This window comes from Gallinula chloropus (genome assembly GCF_964237585.1).
Source record: "Gallinula chloropus genome assembly, chromosome: 7".
Lineage (NCBI taxonomy): Eukaryota > Metazoa > Chordata > Aves > Gruiformes > Rallidae > Gallinula > Gallinula chloropus.
In genome coordinates, this window is record NC_140092.1 from 18,525,532 (window position 1) to 18,543,862 (window position 18,331).

Consider the following 18,331-nt stretch of genomic DNA (forward strand, 5'->3'; position numbering starts at 1 on the left):
CTTAAGATCAATTTTTGGTTTCAGTGGTGTCCTGGTTTTGGCCAGGCCAGTGGTAACCTCCCCAGGCAGCCAGCCCAGGTGACCTGAGTTAGCCTGGGCTGTTTCCACACCACCTGACATCACTGCCCCATAAAAAGGGCTGGTTGGGGAGGGGCACTCCTGGGCACCTCCAGGGCACTCTGAGTTCAGACAGGGCATTGGGTCCCTCCTTGAGTCATGCAGTACTCAGTGGTATTGTCAGGTCAATGAGGTACTCTTGTGTTATCATCAGGTGTAAGTGAAAGTTGCTGCAGGCTGTTATGCTTCCCCTTTCACAGTAAACTGTCCTTATCCTAACCCATGGACGCTCTGTCTGTTGCTGCTCTGGAAGTGAGCGAGCAGCGTGTGGTGCTCAGCCACTGTTTGGGGCAGAACCACCACAGGTAGGTTTTGTTTATGCTTTTTCCTTTTTTTTTTAACTAGAAAAACCCAACAGGGTCAATCTTTTCTTCAAAAGACAGCTACTGGAAAGAGAATGACAAAATTAGGGAAAAATCTGCTGGTTAAAATGTAGAAATCAAGTAAATCAGCTGCTGGAGTAATGCATCCTCTAGACTTCTTGCCTTTCTGGCTCAATAATTACTGCAGCATACCATGCAAAGTAAAACCACTTCACCAGGAGAGTGTGTAGGAGGACCATGGCCTGATAGTTAGGGCAGTTTAAGAAACAAAGGATATGGATTTGACACCTTTGAGCTAACAGAGGAAATAAATACTTACCTTGCACACTTTTGATTACATTCTAGTGGCTGCAAAACTGTGCAAAAAGTAACAACCAACTACCACATCCTTTCACATTTAGGTTTAGACTTAAGTTAGTCTTGAAAAGATACAACATCTAAAATTGAGATCTGGGACTAAATTCTCTATAGATCAAACCTGGGAAGGTTACACTAACTCACCTGGAGCCCTTGACCGTGGACAATTTGAAGCTGCTCTTGAATCTTACGTAGCTCTTCCTGCTGTCGATGGATATTTGCTTCTATCATACGTGTTCTTTGCTCAAGCTGGTCCTTGAGATGCTGCATAGCTCCTAGTTGAGCTGAAAACTGAAACACAGGCTGTAGTGCAATGAATAAATTAAAAGCTGAGCAAAAACAATTAAAATGTATTTACGAGCAGTAAGTACACTCTCCTCCACAGCAGCAAAGAAATCAAGCACTGCTTTTTAAACTGCAAATAAGCATAATCTGACAGCTTCCTTAGTATGAAAGTGACAAAGAACTGGCATTTACTTGATGCCACATTTAATTGATGCATCAGAATCAGTGAACTAAAAAAAAAAAACAAAAGAAACTGACTGGTGTCCACATTACCAAGCTTTTATAAAAAGCCACAGCAAATTACGTGGTACTACAGATATTAAAGCTCTAGAATTCCATCAGTTTAAAAAAAAAAATTCACCCAGAGCTAAACCCTTTGAAGGCTGAGGCCACAGACAACCCATGTTTGCCACTTCTAGATATCTGCTGCAGGTACAAGTCAATGCAAGCTTGGATACTTGCAGGGCACAGATGTTCAGTTGGACCTAACACTCCTGTTCCTATTTCAGGGAAACTATTTCACAGACAAGTTGCTTTGTGTTATAAGCATATGTAGAGAAAGCTGCATAGAGAATGGATTTTCAAATTCATATGCTAATGTATTCTATCTTGTGTTATTTATGTTTCTAAAGGCCACAGATGAAAACTATATCCGCCCAAGTAAGAGGAAGGGAAGGAAAAAAGTGTCAAATTGGGTAATTTGTTAAAGAGAATAATGTTAAAGGTGACTGGCACCCAAGTAGTTAGTTTCTGAAAGAAGAGTTTACTTTATCATCTGAAAACAACTCTTAAAATAGTAGGAAATCATAAACAATAAACCAACTTAATCCATACCTGGGACATGCCAGACTGGAGCTGTAAAGTTGCAGGCTGAGACATCGTTGGCTGGGCTACTGGTTGTCCAAGAGACTGGGAGCTTAAAGACTAAGATTTAAAACATTGTTCCGTAACTTGAAGAGAATGAACTTCATACTTGATGTGAAATATTTCTTTACATCAAGTGTCAATTCCAAAATAGCATCAAATGTACATAGGATAAAACCAAGTTTCATGAAATATCTCACCTTACTTAAAGAATTAAGAATACAAGAGCAACAGATTATATATAGAATATGTATGTATGTGTGTTAAATTTTCCACTGCTAAAAATACATAAAAGCAGTAGGCATAAACCAGGAAAAACTGAAGTTACAATTGAGACTGTTTAAAAATCTTATTTGTAGTAAGGGAAAAAATGTTATCTCAGCAAGTTTGGAAGTTGACACCTTTGATTTATTCTCAAACTACTAATTTTAGAAGATGTGTATTACAATAAGAATTCTATTTTTAAGTGAATGTATTAGTCCAGCTGGAACATGAGCACCAAGTACACAAAGGATGACATTTTCTCATGTTACCAAACTCTAAAAAAAGTATTCACTATTATTCTTGAGTCATAAATCTTCATTATTTCTCTACAGGGATACAAAGCATCACACTGGCAATTTTATAAGTGTGTGTGTATATATATCCATATATACACACGTGTATATAATTGCTTATACACACATATATATTAAAAATGCAGAATCGTAGGAAGAAGTTGTGTGAGTGAAAGCAGATTCATACACAGTCCTGCAAACCCTAATGCCAAAAAATAATACTTGACTGCTTAATTATGGTATTCCCTTAAAATGTAGTCTACCCAAGGTGCATGTCCAGATGTACAGATGATGTAATTCTGATAGCCATGTGTTCTGGGTGAAATTGTTACAGTTTAAATTCTGTGTTTTCAGAAGAACTGAAAGGGAGGTGATAAGGATTTAGTAATGGCTTTTAAAGGTGAATTACACTGATGAAGTACATTTTTTTTTTTCTCAAGAGTTACCTGACTGCTGAGAGATGATCTTCTTTGCGCAGTCTTTTCATGACCAGATAAGCTTTGCCTTGGAGGAGTGCTAGTGTCCACTGTCATTTTAGTTGGTGTTGCTGGCAATATACAGAGTTACAATAAATTATTACGTGTTAATAGTAATCTCAATTCTGATATGCAATAATGAAATCACAGGAAGCTTTTTAAGGCTTGGACTCTTCCCTCAGACTATCCAACAATAATGCTATCTGATGGACTGAAACAGGCTGCTATTATACTTTCTGAAGGCACCTCTAAAAATCTCTGAACTATCAAAAAAGACATTTTCATTTAGACACTTCTTACAAAATGATGCTTAACTGCTAGGTATGCATTTAATTGAAGTAGATAAAAGCCTTCACTAGGAAGGCAATTATATTTTCAACAGTTGGTGCTTACATGAATGATCTGATACTGCAGTATGTGAAGATTTTCTTGAACTCCTGGAGGAAGCAGACGGTGTGGGGCTGGTGTCAAACCTTTCCAATGCCTCTTTGAGACTCACTGTGTTTATGTGATTGTCAGACCCAGAGTCTTGACTCTGAAGAGACACATGCAGACAACAATTAGATATCTGATGCAGCACACAGTGTACATTTCTGTTAGAAAATATCTAAGACCATGTTGGGTGTCATCAACCCCCTTGCACAGGTGCAGAAGAAGTGCCCCGTGCCTCACCTATTAAACTGTCTTTATCTTGAGCCATGAGTTTTCTCACTTTTACCCTTCCAATTCTCTCCCCATCCTGCTGGGGGTGAGAGTGAGGAAGCAGCTGTGTGGGGCTGAGCTGCTGGCTGAGGTTAAACCATGAAACAGCTCCTGCCTTCCTCTTGTGAATTCCTGTAAGACATCTTCATGTGTCAGCCTTTTTTTTCCCCCCAGATTATTTGTGCTTCCAGTAAGAAAGAACATTTATTTATGAATCAAACTGCAAGAATCAGTTCTTAATAAGGACATATGGATGTTGCATGTTGTAACTACATGCACAAAAACTCCTAAAACACAGGAAGGTAAGTGTTCTGGCAGAATACAGTTAAACACCATTTCTAAACATTTTTGATCATTTTAAATAGTCTCATTATTTAGAGATCAAAATAACAGGACAAAACACTTGTTGCTGAGTTATTTGCTTATGTATTAATTTAGCATGAAAAATAAGAGGTAAAATAAAATTATAGAAGACATTCACCTTATCTGCTGTTATCTCTGGAAGAGACTCTTCAATACCAAGTTCTCGTCGTCTTTCTGCTCTAACTTCTGCATAACTAGAAGAACACATCACATATGACTGTTATATTTGGATGATTAAAAAACCCCAAACATACTTCAAAAATGAAACTCCTCAGAGGTGTGAAGTATCCCAGGAAGCTTCCCAATGATTATTTAAATTGCTATGATTTCTCTACCCCTAAAAATACCTGCAAACATCTCCCATGCCAGTAGAATTTCTCTGGCATATACTTTTTAATATTTTTATAAAGGCAACATACCTTACAACAGTGTGTGTACAGACAATAAACTCTGGCCTCGAATTCCACTGGTGATACGTGATATAGTAATGTGTTTGCAGCCAAATCCACTGTTGTCCCTTTGTGAGGAATCTGTAGTAACATGATTTCCCTTTCCCATACTGCATTACTATAAAAGTGAAGAAAAAAGTAGACTGTATTTCCAGTCTGTAAATACTGCAATTACATAATAAACATTATTTTCTAGCTTCATATGGCCCAAGACCATACTCTAATTCAGCATGATGACAATGACTATGAACAGGTTTAAAACTGCAGCTTTCTTCCAAAAACATTCACACTGCATTCTTTGGAGAACTGCAGAATCCAAGCTTCCATGATTCTGTTGGTGGTTTTTTACATATTGTGAAAAAGTTATGTGCCAGAACATCTAAATACTGTTTTATAAAGAAATAACAGCTGAACTGAAAGCTTATCCCATTACATCTCAAAGCAATTTTGACATTTATTAAACATCACAGAGCTTTTTAACTGCTATTGGAAGAACTGAAGTAGTATTTAGTAATAGTGCTCTGAACTCCAATTTGCTACAACAAAAACTCTACATGGGAAGATAAAGTTAAATCTGTTTTGTAGTTCTGTATAAAAAAAAAAAGAGATGAAGATCAGCAGTGCAATAATGTCAAAGGAATGGCAGCAAAGACACCTCAGTCAAATGCATCACAGAATTTCACTACATCTGTATGATGTAATAAACTTTAAACGACATCCACAAAGCAAACCCATTGATTGTTGCCACTTAGTCATACTCACAGTGCTCGTGACATTTTGCCAGATTATCTAGATCATCCACATGGTAATAATCATAGCCTGATGTTCCCAAAACTTCAAATGGAAGATAACCTATTATCGGAGGTGCCCTAATTAATACAAAAAAATTAATGTCATTTTATTTAAAAAAAAAAAGGACCAAACAACCCACAACCAAAAATTATTTCATATGTAACTTTTCTTGTTTACAGTATGTGCTCTGAAAAAAATTAAAAATTAAACCCAACACAAGCTATGAGGAGTTAATGCTGATTAGTGAACTCTAAATATTACAGCCACCACTGTGATTCAGCTACTATTGCTGCTATACATAGAAGGAATTGCACCTGTGATCCAAGAATAGGAACTTCCATTCTAAGCTATGTCTAGATGTGAACTCTTCATTGGGTTCTTCAACAGTGCACATTTCCTAAAAAGTAAAAAAATAAAAATCTCTCTCAAAACTGCTCTATTCTAATTCATAAACTCTTGTGAAATTCAGACTTACCTAAGTTAGTAAATAACTCCACAATAGTTATGATGTTATTTTTAGACAGTTTCATAGTTTTTGCTTGCTTAGATGCACAGTACTGAGGTAGAGTCTAATTTCAGCAGTGCCAGGCTGACACTCAGTTGATTTAAATGGAACCCCCCCAGCGTAGGATTAAACTCAGGCTCAGCAGTACAAGCAGAAATCAATAGTTCCTGCAGTTAGGCTTTTAACTTGTAACAAGCAAAAGAAGAGATGAAACACTCCCACCAGACACTCTGATTACAGTATATGCTTACAATGGGTAAAAACCAACGTTAGCAGGATGATCACGTTACTCTGACTTTAGGAATAGTATTCTTCCTTTTAGCAAACACAGAGCACTCTGAATCACTTTGTCTTGAGGGCACCGACATTTACGACAAATAACACACTATTCTTATGTTTAGAACTCATGAAAAGTCAGAAAATTATTATATTTCCACTATTACAACAAATCTTAAGGTATTTTGTGAATTTTTAGAATGTATTCTGCTAGACTGTGCATGTCAGTCAATTTCTGCTGTCCCCTTACAGAGAGGTAGAGATGCCCCACCAAGCAGCGTGCCTCATGCTCAGACCTTAACAGAGCTAAGTACCCCAGGGCAGCCAGTTCTTTTGCAAACTGCTCCAGCACTGCCTTACAAGAAGAAAGATGGATGGGATCTATGCACATGTACAGATACACCCCTTAAAAGAATTACAATCAAAGTAGAGGTCAGTAAATCTTTCTTTTTTTGGACACCTGCTCACTTTTGTTATGCTTGTAGGAGCTGGCAATGCTATTCCCCTTGCCAGGAACACAGTAGGATCTACTGATGATCAGATACCACACTTCCTTGAAGACTATGGTATGGAAACCGCTGCTGCACTGATGTAATATTCACAATGGATGTGGACAGATGAGCACACTGTTGCTCTGCAAACATCTGTAACTAAAATAGTCTTGTGGAAAAATACAGTAGAAGACTAACCACTGTTCCTACAAATGGACCACCTTCCTTTTCATTCTTTCAGGTTATAACACAAAGAGTTTATGTGGATATTTTTCAGATCTTTAAATAGGTATTTCTAAGTTCTGTTTCCATGAAAGTAAAAAAAGTTAACATATGTAGGTTCTTCACTTTCCTTGGTGTATCATCTAAAGACAATGACCAGAAAGTGAGTTACATGATGGATGTAATGAACAAAAAAATCACTCCTGGCACAAACCTGTAACTCGAGGTGTTACTTGTGGTTAAGCAAGACATAACCTTCAAAACTGAAACTACCCCTAAAACCCAAAGATCATCTACTTTCCAAAGGTTACAGCATTTTATAAAACACCACTCATAGCAGAGCAAAAGAAATGACAGAGCAAGTGTATATCCTTGAGATATACTTTTGATTTGTTGTTTCTTTTTATCTCATTATTTTGGCACAAGCCAAAACAAAAGTAAAAATAACTTCAAGTGCAGGCAGTAAAATCATGGTAAAACCAGCACTTTTAGAAAGGAGCTGGCAGCAGGTTAGTATCTGATTACTTAATGTATTTACATTAATGATTTACAGATACTTCATTGTAAAATGCCCTTGGGTAGAAGCTATCTTGTTCAACAAGGAATCTTGTTGAAGTTGTCAACAAGGCATCTAAAAAAGAAAGGACTTTCATTTGTAACAAAAAGTATTCTGGTAGAATACTGGATTAACCCTGCTTTCATCATGGGATTGAACTGTTTACAAGCCCAAGTGCAAGACAAATGTGTAGAGCTAAATCCCTTTACCGGGGAGGAAAATTTGGGGCACGTTTTGTTACAAAAGTGGTCAGGTCATATGCAGAAAATAAAAATGTGACCTTTCAGAGATTGTTCTCATGTATAGTATGACTTTTGCAAAAGCACTGTATATCCTTGAGAAATGACTTTCTAGGTAAAAAAACCCCAACCAACCCAGAACCATATACCATCCGAATGAAAGAGAAAAAGTGGCAGATGAGCAGTCAAATTCTATTTTAAATAAGGCACTCCAGTACTAAGTTACACATCTTTTTACTGGCTGTTTCATACATCTGTTAGTAAAGTTATTGGGGTGGTAGAGCTCCTGACATAACACTTATTTGCTTGAGTCTAGTCAAGGCTAGCCTCTGTAACAATGAAGGTATCAAAAGACTATGAACAAATCTTCACTCTTAACGTGAGTTGTCTCAAGAACGGTTCTCAGATGAGCAGCACTGATCAAAACCCTTGAGAGGATCTTAAAAACTCTGTGACATAAAAGCTTCCTTAGGCACTAGGGGCTCAGAAGTTCAGGCAAAGAGGATTGAAAGTTTGGCCAGAGTATAATCCATAAGGCTTTCACATTCAAGAGACTGAGACACCTGAAAGGTCATGGATGGTCCTCAACTGCTAAATGTCCCGTTCCAGAAGTAGGAAACACAGAAGTTTTACTGTAGCACACTCTAAACTGTTAAACTTTAAAAGATAAAAATATTTCCAAATACTGATGAGTTGGTCTTTTTGCCCCAAGTATTCCATGAAGCAAAAAAACCCCACATTTGACATCTCTACCAGCTGTAGGAATAACAGTAAGAACATTATTTAGACCCGCACGGGAAGAAAAGTGTCAGATGAAAGATCTCCATGGCTTCAGGAAAAATAACCCAATAAATTCTCTGCCCCACAGTCTGGAGAGATCCAATTCCTATTTTGCCTGACTGAGCTGACAAATTTCATATGATTTCTCCACAAGCTCCCTATTATACCTTCAAAGTGTAAACCGTGTTTTCAGAGGATGCCATCAACCATCTTCAGCTGAAGACACTACCATGTACAACTTACATGCAGAGTATTTAAAAGGCCAAAGAGTTCTGCATGACAGACAGCAGCTTATCTCTATGTGCCTTATATATTTCATGGCAACTGAACTGTAAGAACAAATCTTCGATAGTAGACTATCCTGTACCTTGATTATTACATCTGTAGAAAACCCAATCTGAATCACATTCACAGACTATGCTATACTGTGTCCTGAGTATTTATTTTTATTTATTTTGGAGAGGAACAAGATCATACTTAAATCTATAAATTTCACACACGTGCAACTGGAAACTTGTAGACATCTTCACTGTGCATTAGCAGCTAAGCAAAATGTTCTCTCGAAACAACTGAGTTGCTGAATGACGAACAGTACTAAAACAAAACTCACTACCTTCATTATCTCAAAACCTGACTTTCAGTTGCTCACAAATCAAGCTTTTACTAGCCCTAAAAGATCTGCCTCTGTGTCCAGCTGTAGTAAGATCAGCAAGATCAGCAGCATAAAATGTGCATTCAAGTGACAGGATTACTCAGTTTCTCCAGTGAAAGTGGGATCTCAGTGTTATCTTTCATTGTGTTTAAGGCAAGCCTGGTAAATTATATTCCTGTGAACTTCTAAATTTGTTTCTTACATACTACTATTGTAGGACTATTTAGAAATTTCACTCAGCACACCAACTTTATTTGATACTTTTTATAACGTTTAAGCTGTTTGTATGTGAAGAAAGAAACAAGCTTTTAATTCCATATAACAAAACACCTTAAAGTTTTCTTTAATAGTATTTGAGATGTTGTGTGTATCACCCTGTAGTTCTCCTGTTGAGAATAGATTTTAAAATTATACAAAAGTCATGTCATTTGTACATACCTTGATAAATTGAGGTGTAGCTAATCTGACTGTGGCTACAAAGCAAACTTTGTCTTCATATGAAGGCCGGTGCGATCGCTGGATAGTTCCTTCAAAACCATTGTGCGCCGAGTTGGGAACTGAGGGAAGACAGATGAGGTCAGCACAGATTGGAGTATAAGCATGGAGGAAAATGGCCATAATATCCTACGACAAATGGCCTGATATTCATCTAATGCAATCTGCTTATAACTTAACAAGCGTTACGAAAAATGCTACATATAATATATGCACGTTTGCACAGGAATAGTAGCTGTACCGTGGCAACAGGAATACAACCAAAAGAACTTTAACTACAGGATATGTGTTCAGTTTTGGCTCCTCACTACAGGAAGACATCGAGGCTCTGGAACCTCTCCAGAGAAGGGCAGCCAGCCTGGTGAAGGGTCTGGAACACAAGTCATTTGAAGAGCGGCTGAGGGAACCAGGACTGATCAGTCTGGAGAAGAGGAGGCTCAGGGGAGACCTTATGGCTCTCTACAACTACCTGAAAGGAGGCTGTGGTGAGCTGAGGGTCAGCCTCTTCCCAGAGGTAACTAGCAACAGGACAAGAGAGAATGGCTTTAAGTTGTAACCCGAACTCCCCTGGTGCAAATTAGGTAAAATTTCTTCTCAGAAGGAGTGGTTGGGCATTGGAACGGGACACCCAGGGAGGTGGTGGAGTCACCGTTCCTCAGGGTGTTTAAGGAAAGGTTGGATGAGGTACTTAGGGACATGGTTTAGTTAGTAATATAGGTGGTAGGTTGGCCTAGATGAACTTGGAGGTCTTTTCCAACCTTAATGATTCTGTGATATTATCTGTGACAAAGCAGTTTTAAGAAACTACTAACAAATCTAATCCTTCTTGCTAACAACTAAAAATGACTGGAATACACCTTCAAAAATAATGTTAAAGTTTCTCTTTTGTATCGGCTTCTGCTACATTTTTTCTCTTGAACTCTGATGTATTTCTTTTCTAGGCTTCCATTACATTCAAACACCACAAGCTGAAGACAAATCTGAGTAACAAAACAGTCAAAGGCACAACAATTACGCATGTGGAAGAATCAGAAGACTGAGCTGAGAACAAACTAATTCCACTTGCTGAATCACAGAGATGGATGGAATCACAAGTAGGCAAAAGATGAACTAAATCTCTATCATTTCCAGCAGGTAGCAGTTTAGCAGTTTAGCCTATTAATGCTCTCAGGCTCTTACAAGCCTAACTGGTTCTAGTTCAACTCTAAATGTGAACTTCGACTGAAGCTCTTTGTGCATCTTAAGCTTACAACTCCTTGCACTTTCCATCAGAAAGAAAACAGGTATTTTCCTTCCCCTCTATCTCATCCCTTCTCCATCTTTCTTCAGAGATTATCTCGACTTTGAAGTTACACTGTTAGATATCTGATTGCTTTCACTGCTGTACTTTGAACTCTTTCCATCGCTTTACTTACTCCCAGCAAACAGCATCTGGATGAGGACACATGGGTGCCAAAAGTGCAGTGGGATTTATTTCATGTGGTCTAGACGATATTTTAAAAAGACTTTTGTATGATTTTTATAATATGGCAATTTGTCATGGTGACTTGGTGATGTTCTGTTTACATTCCACAGTAACTCCTTTTTCTAAAGGGCTATTTAGCTGATTGCAACTTCTTTCCCTGCTCATATAGTTTGTTATTCCTGAATATAACAACTTGCATTTGTTCTTAGTCAATTTGTCTGTTTTTTCCTCCAAAAATTATTTCTTTTCTAAATTTGGGGCTGAATCCTTGTCCTGTTTCTAGTGTTCATGACTGCAAACTACGTTCCATTATTCATAATGCTAATGAAAATACAAGTCCAGAAGCTGCCCCTTAAAACCTCATTTTGACCGTGAACACTTGATAACCTTTCCCACCCACCAGTTTCTGCAGCTACCATGCAGTAATTTCAATAAACATGTGCTTCCCTTATATGTTTGTGAGAACAGAATATATTAATTGTCAAAAGCATATTAATAAAGTCCATAATTTATTTGTGTTTTTCCTCTTATTCTCACAGTAACGTTCCTTTTCAGCAGAGGAAACTGAATTGATTTCATGCTATTTCTACCTGAAAAATCCACAAAGGTTGCTATTCAGTTGCTTGCTAACTTCCTGAAGCTACATAGTTTAATTATTTGTTCTGGAATATTTCCCAATATTGAATTGCAACTGATAGGTCTGCAGTTTCCCAACTCCTCTTCATTCTATGACAGCACCATATTTGGCCTTTTCAGGACTGTTTCTTGTCTCTCTCATAATATTACATACTTGCATTTGACATGAAGACTTAACCTCTCCCCATTTTGTGAGAAAAATACTGGTACCACGTAAAAACCCTATAGGTTTAGTTACAAGATACTGTTTTCATGGATATTTTGGGGGTCGATCTCTATAAAGATCTACTGCTGGCCACACCACACAACCCATTTGTCTGGCTGACCAAATAAAACAGTCTCTTGAGTAAACAGTCAGCACCGGCTGGCCAAATAGATTAGAGGTGTAGTACAAAGGAATAATAGCAGTACACAGCTAATGAAAATAACTTCTGTGAAAGGGAGAAGGAACTCAGCAAGGAAAGTTGTAATGGCCCATCCACTCATTGGAGTGGTAACTCCTGTGAGTGTAAGCACAGAATGGAAATGTCGGGAAAACCACCATTTTACTTCCCAGCTCACTGCATAATGACAACTGCAGGTACCCTGATCTTTAATTTACTTGGTCACCTGCTTAAATATAGGTTATGCTTAATGAAATTCAGGTTATTTACTTTAAAGCGCTTGCTTAACTTTCTCTTACATTCTTTTACAAGATACTAGCTTTCTGTAATTGAAAGTCTTTAAGCATTATTATTACAGTTTATATTCCAGTGCACAGACATGTAATACCTGTAAGTTTTTCTTCTTTTTCATTAGAAGTGATACAACCTTGCTTCAAGCTCTTCTTTTGAGAAACTGATTTTAATTTGTCATTAAGTTTTGCACAATGGTACCAAGCCCTTTTATCCATGAAGCTGCCTAAATACTCCACTCTAGCATTGCTGAAGTTACTTACCGTTATTCAAACACTTGAAATTTCCTATAAATTTTACATATTCATATGTAGGTTGCTCTTTTGGGTCTATTGTTCCTCGCAGCATATGGCAACAGAATTCTAGTTGATTTTTTGCTGAGAAAAGAATAAACAGATTAGAAGGCTACATGCTTGACAAAACTCACAGGCAACATGAAATGGAAAGCAGGAATAACTAAGCTGTGTGCTTACTGAGATACTGTAAATATTGTTAATACAAATGGCTACAAGCCTCTGCTTTTAACCACTGTGGTATTAGCCAGCCTAAAGAAAAGAACTCCTTTAGAATTTGTGCATGAAGGGTCTGAATGCTAATGACACAGAAACCCCCTGAAAACTAGAGCTGTTTTACGGAAGCAGCTGCCCTAAGATTAAGTTTACTAAAGCATGCACTTCCAAAACCCATTAGACTGCTGTGTTTTTACTCTTGCCAAGTGCTACAACTGTCTAAATGGAAGCAATATAAACAAGAGGAACATTTCTAATACACAGGAAAGCCACAGAGTGCAATGCAAGTTTGACTCTTGGAGGGAGGTGGATGGAACCACAAAAAAGTGCTTCTGTTGTCTGGGGCTTACCCATATGTTTCTGCTTAAAAAACACTGGAAGAAAAGAACTTATCACATGTGATACAAAGCAGGTTGTTGTTAACACAACTACCATAGTAATTCTGCCTGGAATAGAGTTAATTTTCTTCGTAGCAGCTCATATGATTCTGTACGGTCTAAACCAGCCCTGATAATATGTGTTCATTATGCTGAGCAGTGCAGTGCTTGCACAGAGCCAAGGCCTTTGCAGCTGCTCACACCAACCCACCAGCAAGTAGGCTGGGGGTGCACAAGGAGTTGGGAGCGGACACTGACAGGACAGCTGATGCCAACTAACCAAAGGGATACTCCATACCATATGGCATCACGCTCAGTGTATAAGGGGCTGGGGGGAAGTAGGAGAAAGGGGAAGATATTTGGAGCGATTTAGTCCACCCAAGTAACCCATTCCATCCTGGGGATGGCTGAACACCTGCCTGCCCATGGGAAGTGGTTAACAAATTCCTTGTTCTGCTTTGCTTGTGTGCATGGCTTTTGCTTCACCTATTAAACTGTCTGTATCTCAACCCATGAGTTTTCTCAATTTTACCCTCCTGATTCTTTCTTCATTTTGCTGTGAGGAGCGAGCAAGCACCGGTGTGGGACTGAGCTACCAACTGGGGTTAACCCGCAACAACTACTTACATTTTAAGTATTCTGGTGTCAATGAATCACTTTCCAGCAGGTGAGAAGACAGTATTTTATAAATTTCTGAATGTTCCCCCTCTGGGATAAAATTAAATACACTCTGATCCACAAGATCAGACTGAAAGAAAAAGATTTAAAAAGCATTAAAATAATGCAAGATATACAACATCACAAAGCCTAGTATTTTCCTGCAAAACACATTCACAGTTGAGAACAACATACACTGACTCAAGAAAGCCACCTGCTGGAATACACTTGAGTATTCTGCAAGAAAAAAAATCTCATTTTGATCTGTCAATTCTGATACTGTGAACTATTTAACAAAAACAACCACGAACGTAGCAGATACACAAACACATTACAGCACAATGGAGCTTCTGTTAACCTCCAATGCAACAACTCCAAGTAAAGGAGCATTTTATTTAGAAATTACAGGGTGGTGCTCTACATCACTGTAACCTGTCAGTGGTATCCAATATACTGAAACAGTATCTTGGTACAAAGGACAGTCCCTCCCTACATTGCATAGGTTATGTTACCAATAATTATATTTAATTACAATTGATTTGATGAATTAATTTTATCATCAGTTCCACTCCTATGTACACAAAGCTCTGAACAATGGAGATGAATATAATAAAACTGAACAACTGAACAGGTGATGATGATATGCATAAATGCACCTGATTGAGTACTCTACTAAGTGGCATCATAGAATGTATGTTCAGAAGATAAAACTCACACCTATAAGCAAAGGGCAATTGTGCCTTTAAGAACTTACTAAACTCTACTTTTCCAAAACATTCACAATTACTTGTACATTTTTCAAAATTCTGAAGCTGATATTATCCATACCTTAGTGGAATTTCTGTTTTGCACAATCATTTTAAATATGCCACTCCAAGTTTTACAAAATACTCTATCACAGAGTAAGACAACGAGCCTGTAAGAATAACTTGTCCCTCACGGATAAAATATAACTTGTTATTTCACTCATCAGTTGTTTGGTTTTTGAAGTACTAATTTGTCTCATTTCAGAAAAACATTATTCTGGGGTAACTTAAAAAAACTCGAATGTTACATTTACCAGTGTCCAATGCCACCAAGATTAAAGATGAGTGAAAGTGATAAAATCCAAAGTATGTATCTAGCAGATCCAGCAGCAATATCTTTCTTGTAAAACTTCTTTGGCAATAAAGTAGTAACAATACAGTAGTTTAAAAAAATTTAAAAAATGTAGCTCTTTAGCAATACTCTTCTGACTCATGTAGAGGCTGTGACAGGTGTGAACTCTAAAGGGTCTCCTGCAGTCAACTCTGTCATTTCAGTTATGTTGAAGAGAAACTGATGCTAGATGGGCACTCCATAATCCTGCCCAACAGAGTGCTGACTGCATTCTATATTTCCAAAGGAAATATTTAATACAGGAGACAGACCAGTAGCAAGGAGCTGTGCTGAAGAAAAAGCAGAAGCATTATAACAAAGCATGGATCTGTTCTATAACGCCAAAAAGGCTAACGATTAATTAGCGCTCGTAGCAGAACACCATCCACAGACATACTGACATGTTACCAAAAACAATTCATACTTACTGGCAAATGTTCAAGTAAGGGAGTTATGCTTTCAGACACATATATTATATTTCCATCTGTCATAATTGCTAAAAAAAAACCATCAAGAGCCTGAAATTAAACATAATGGGCAGTTAAATAAAAAGCAACACAGAGCATTAAAAATGTTAAGCTACATTCAATGTGGAAAATAATTTACACCAATTTTTAGTATATTATAAAAATGAGAATGCTTTTTGCTAATATAATGCTTAGTCTTGCTTTAAGCATTACAGTTCCCATACTGTTCTACTCTTAAACAATCTGTGGTTTCAGAAGCAAGACTGCAGTCCATTTACAGCTAGCCACTGTTTTTCCATCTTGCTCTCTGCCTGCTTATTATTATCTTTAATTCCATAATCATTTTAAACATCAGAATATTCAGAAATAAGAGCTTGGCACAAAAGCAAGAAGTGGAAAAAAAATAAGAGGAGAACAATTTAAAAAAGGGGGTGAAATCAATGAATTTTGGTATTTAAAATAGCAATATTCCCCATCTCAATAAAAAAACCTCATAGCAATATTATGAGACTTGAAAACTTGTGAGATACAGTTCTGTCTGCTTATCTTCTAAACTTTTTTCCACTGAACGAACATGACTACCTTCTAGGTGAACACTACCAAACATCAAAGCATGGCAGAACTGTGTTTCTAAATAGGTTATTTTAAAACACATCTTTGAGAAACATTATATCACATTGTTCTTGCTTTACAGTCACTAGTTGTGGACATGTATTTTGTAAGAGGACTTGAGAAATACTAGAGACAGCCCACAACCCCCTACCCCAGAACTCAGAAACAGCTACTTCACTAACTTGTTGGGAAAAATATGCAAATTCACCACAGAGAATTTTTGGAAAATTTTTAACTACCAAAAAATCATAACTTTTTACATGTCATATCTGTGCCTCAAGAACAGGTTTAACTGCAGACCGAAAACATGTGCTTCTTAACATACTTCGTAATTTTTCATCCCACTGTTAGTAGAAATTGTTCCACTAATGAGATACAAATGACATTCTCATTTGCAAGGAAACGACAGCTTATACTTTCAGTTTATTTCTCATAGTAAACCAACTGTTCATGTAAGCTTCATTAGCAATGTAACACTCACACACCACTTTTGGAAAGTGTAGCAAGCAAAGAAGTTAAATGCTTTATTGCTCATAAGTGACATGGATACGCTGAGGCTTTTTATAATTAAGATTTTAATTTATGCACAACAATTTTAACTAGTACTCTCATTATGGTTTTAATATAAAATATCTACTTTGTTCTACCAGGTTTTTTGTGGACTTGCTCTGTTACTATCTTTTATAAACTACTTTGCATTACCCTGCATACATCAGAATTTTGACTTTTTACCTTCATGAAAACTTACAGTACAATTAAAATACAAAAATGAAAAGTTATGTCATCATAATGAAAAGTTTTATCCCTGAATGACTCCTTATAAAGAAATATTCTACTCCCAGAAAAACAGAAATAATATACCTCTAACATTAACTGCGTGAACTCTTCATTACTAAGGAATGTTGGTTTCCAGTCCTGTCGAATCTCACTGGCATCTGATTGTGCAGTAATTTCTACAATCAAAACATACACACAGTGTAAGCATTCACACATTGAAAAGCCATTACTTTCCCACTAAGTTACATATACATATAGAGCAGGAAAAAGCAGACAGTTCTTCTGACTCTGCTGTTGTTCATTCACTCATTACATACAAATGATGCTCCTTAAAGAGAAAATAAATGCCTTCTCTGCTCTGTTAGAATGAGATTTGCCTTCTCTTTCCTTCCACCACTTCATGCTATATCCTGCCAGTCTTCAAGGTAAGGCCAGGGTTAACGACAGTAAGTAATGGATTTTGACAATGGAAAAGTACTCTTGCCTCTGAGACTGCAATAAAGTGTTTTATTGAGTGTTGTTTTTGAAGATTTAGAAAGTCAAAATTCCTGATCAGTTTAGGTCATTAAAATGCCTAATCCTCAAGTATCTTGACTAATTCTCATCACTCTAATCTTTGCACCAAAATTTGTTAACATCCTTTCTCTTCTTCCCACCCTTTTCTCTCAAGAAATAAGGTTACATTAAAAATAGCAGGATTCCAGCAAAGACTGGTAAGAGCTGTATGGCACACTGTGCTGTAGCACTGCTCTCTGATTTGTACACAGAGGCGAGTTTTGAACAGATATTCCCATAGGCTTTATGAGAAATATGGAGATTGACTTCCCCCAAGTAGGTGAGAGAAGCAATGGCTGCTAAGCAAAACCAGACCCTGGATTCTGAAAGCTGACGCTTCCGTATCAACTGATAACTGAAACAAGCAGCACAATCACGTGGTAATTCAGTTTTTATGAGTAACAAGGGCATTACAGGAATACTGGTTGTAAGAACAACCTTGAGCAAGTAATTGTGACTCAAGCAATTAGATGAAACAAAAGACCCAAACCATGTATTTAAGGTTTTCCGATTTCTAAAGGATGTCTGTACAAAGGCCATAAGCTGTTTTGTACAAAGGCCATAAGCTGTTTTGTTAGTTCAGGTGGCCTGAAGAGAACAGGAAACCTGGAACTGAGTTAAATATGCAAAGGGCTGGAACAGTTCAGAATTTTGTTTCTCAGACTGAGTAGGGAAAACTTCAGGACAGAGCTTCAGACTTAACTAAAAGAGCAGTAAACAGCAATATTTGTAAGAAACTGTCAAGAAGTGGAGAGCTGCAAAGAGAGGGGAAAAAAACACCCAGACAAATAAGATGGAGCAAAATTTCCAGAGATCAGATCACACAAAAGGCATAACTTGATCAGGCTTTTGCCATCTGTTTTGAAATGGTATCACAAAGCAGAGTGGGCTGGAGAATAAGGGAAACTGAAGGATATCCCTAAGCCTAACTTTTCAGTCAGAACAAACATACTGAGCACTGAGG

At 37.5% G+C, this 18,331-nt stretch overlaps 1 protein-coding gene across 1 annotated transcript in view; it reads right to left on the bottom strand.

Moving 5' to 3' along the window:
* CLOCK (clock circadian regulator) overlaps positions 1–18,331 on the bottom strand; it is a 48,837-nt gene that overhangs the window by 5,312 nt on the left and 25,194 nt on the right. Inside the window, exons 6-18 of the mRNA XM_084266656.1 lie at positions 16,897–16,988; positions 15,385–15,474; positions 13,790–13,910; positions 12,540–12,653; positions 9,445–9,563; positions 5,600–5,682; positions 5,256–5,362; positions 4,464–4,611; positions 4,163–4,238; positions 3,373–3,514; positions 2,950–3,050; positions 1,917–2,006; positions 942–1,088 (exon numbers count right to left, since the gene is read on the bottom strand). Of these exons, the coding sequence (XP_084122782.1) occupies positions 942–1,088; positions 1,917–2,006; positions 2,950–3,050; positions 3,373–3,514; positions 4,163–4,238; positions 4,464–4,611; positions 5,256–5,362; positions 5,600–5,682; positions 9,445–9,563; positions 12,540–12,653; positions 13,790–13,910; positions 15,385–15,474; positions 16,897–16,988 (1,430 nt within the window). The remainder of the gene's footprint in view (positions 1–941; positions 1,089–1,916; positions 2,007–2,949; positions 3,051–3,372; positions 3,515–4,162; positions 4,239–4,463; positions 4,612–5,255; positions 5,363–5,599; positions 5,683–9,444; positions 9,564–12,539; positions 12,654–13,789; positions 13,911–15,384; positions 15,475–16,896; positions 16,989–18,331) is intronic.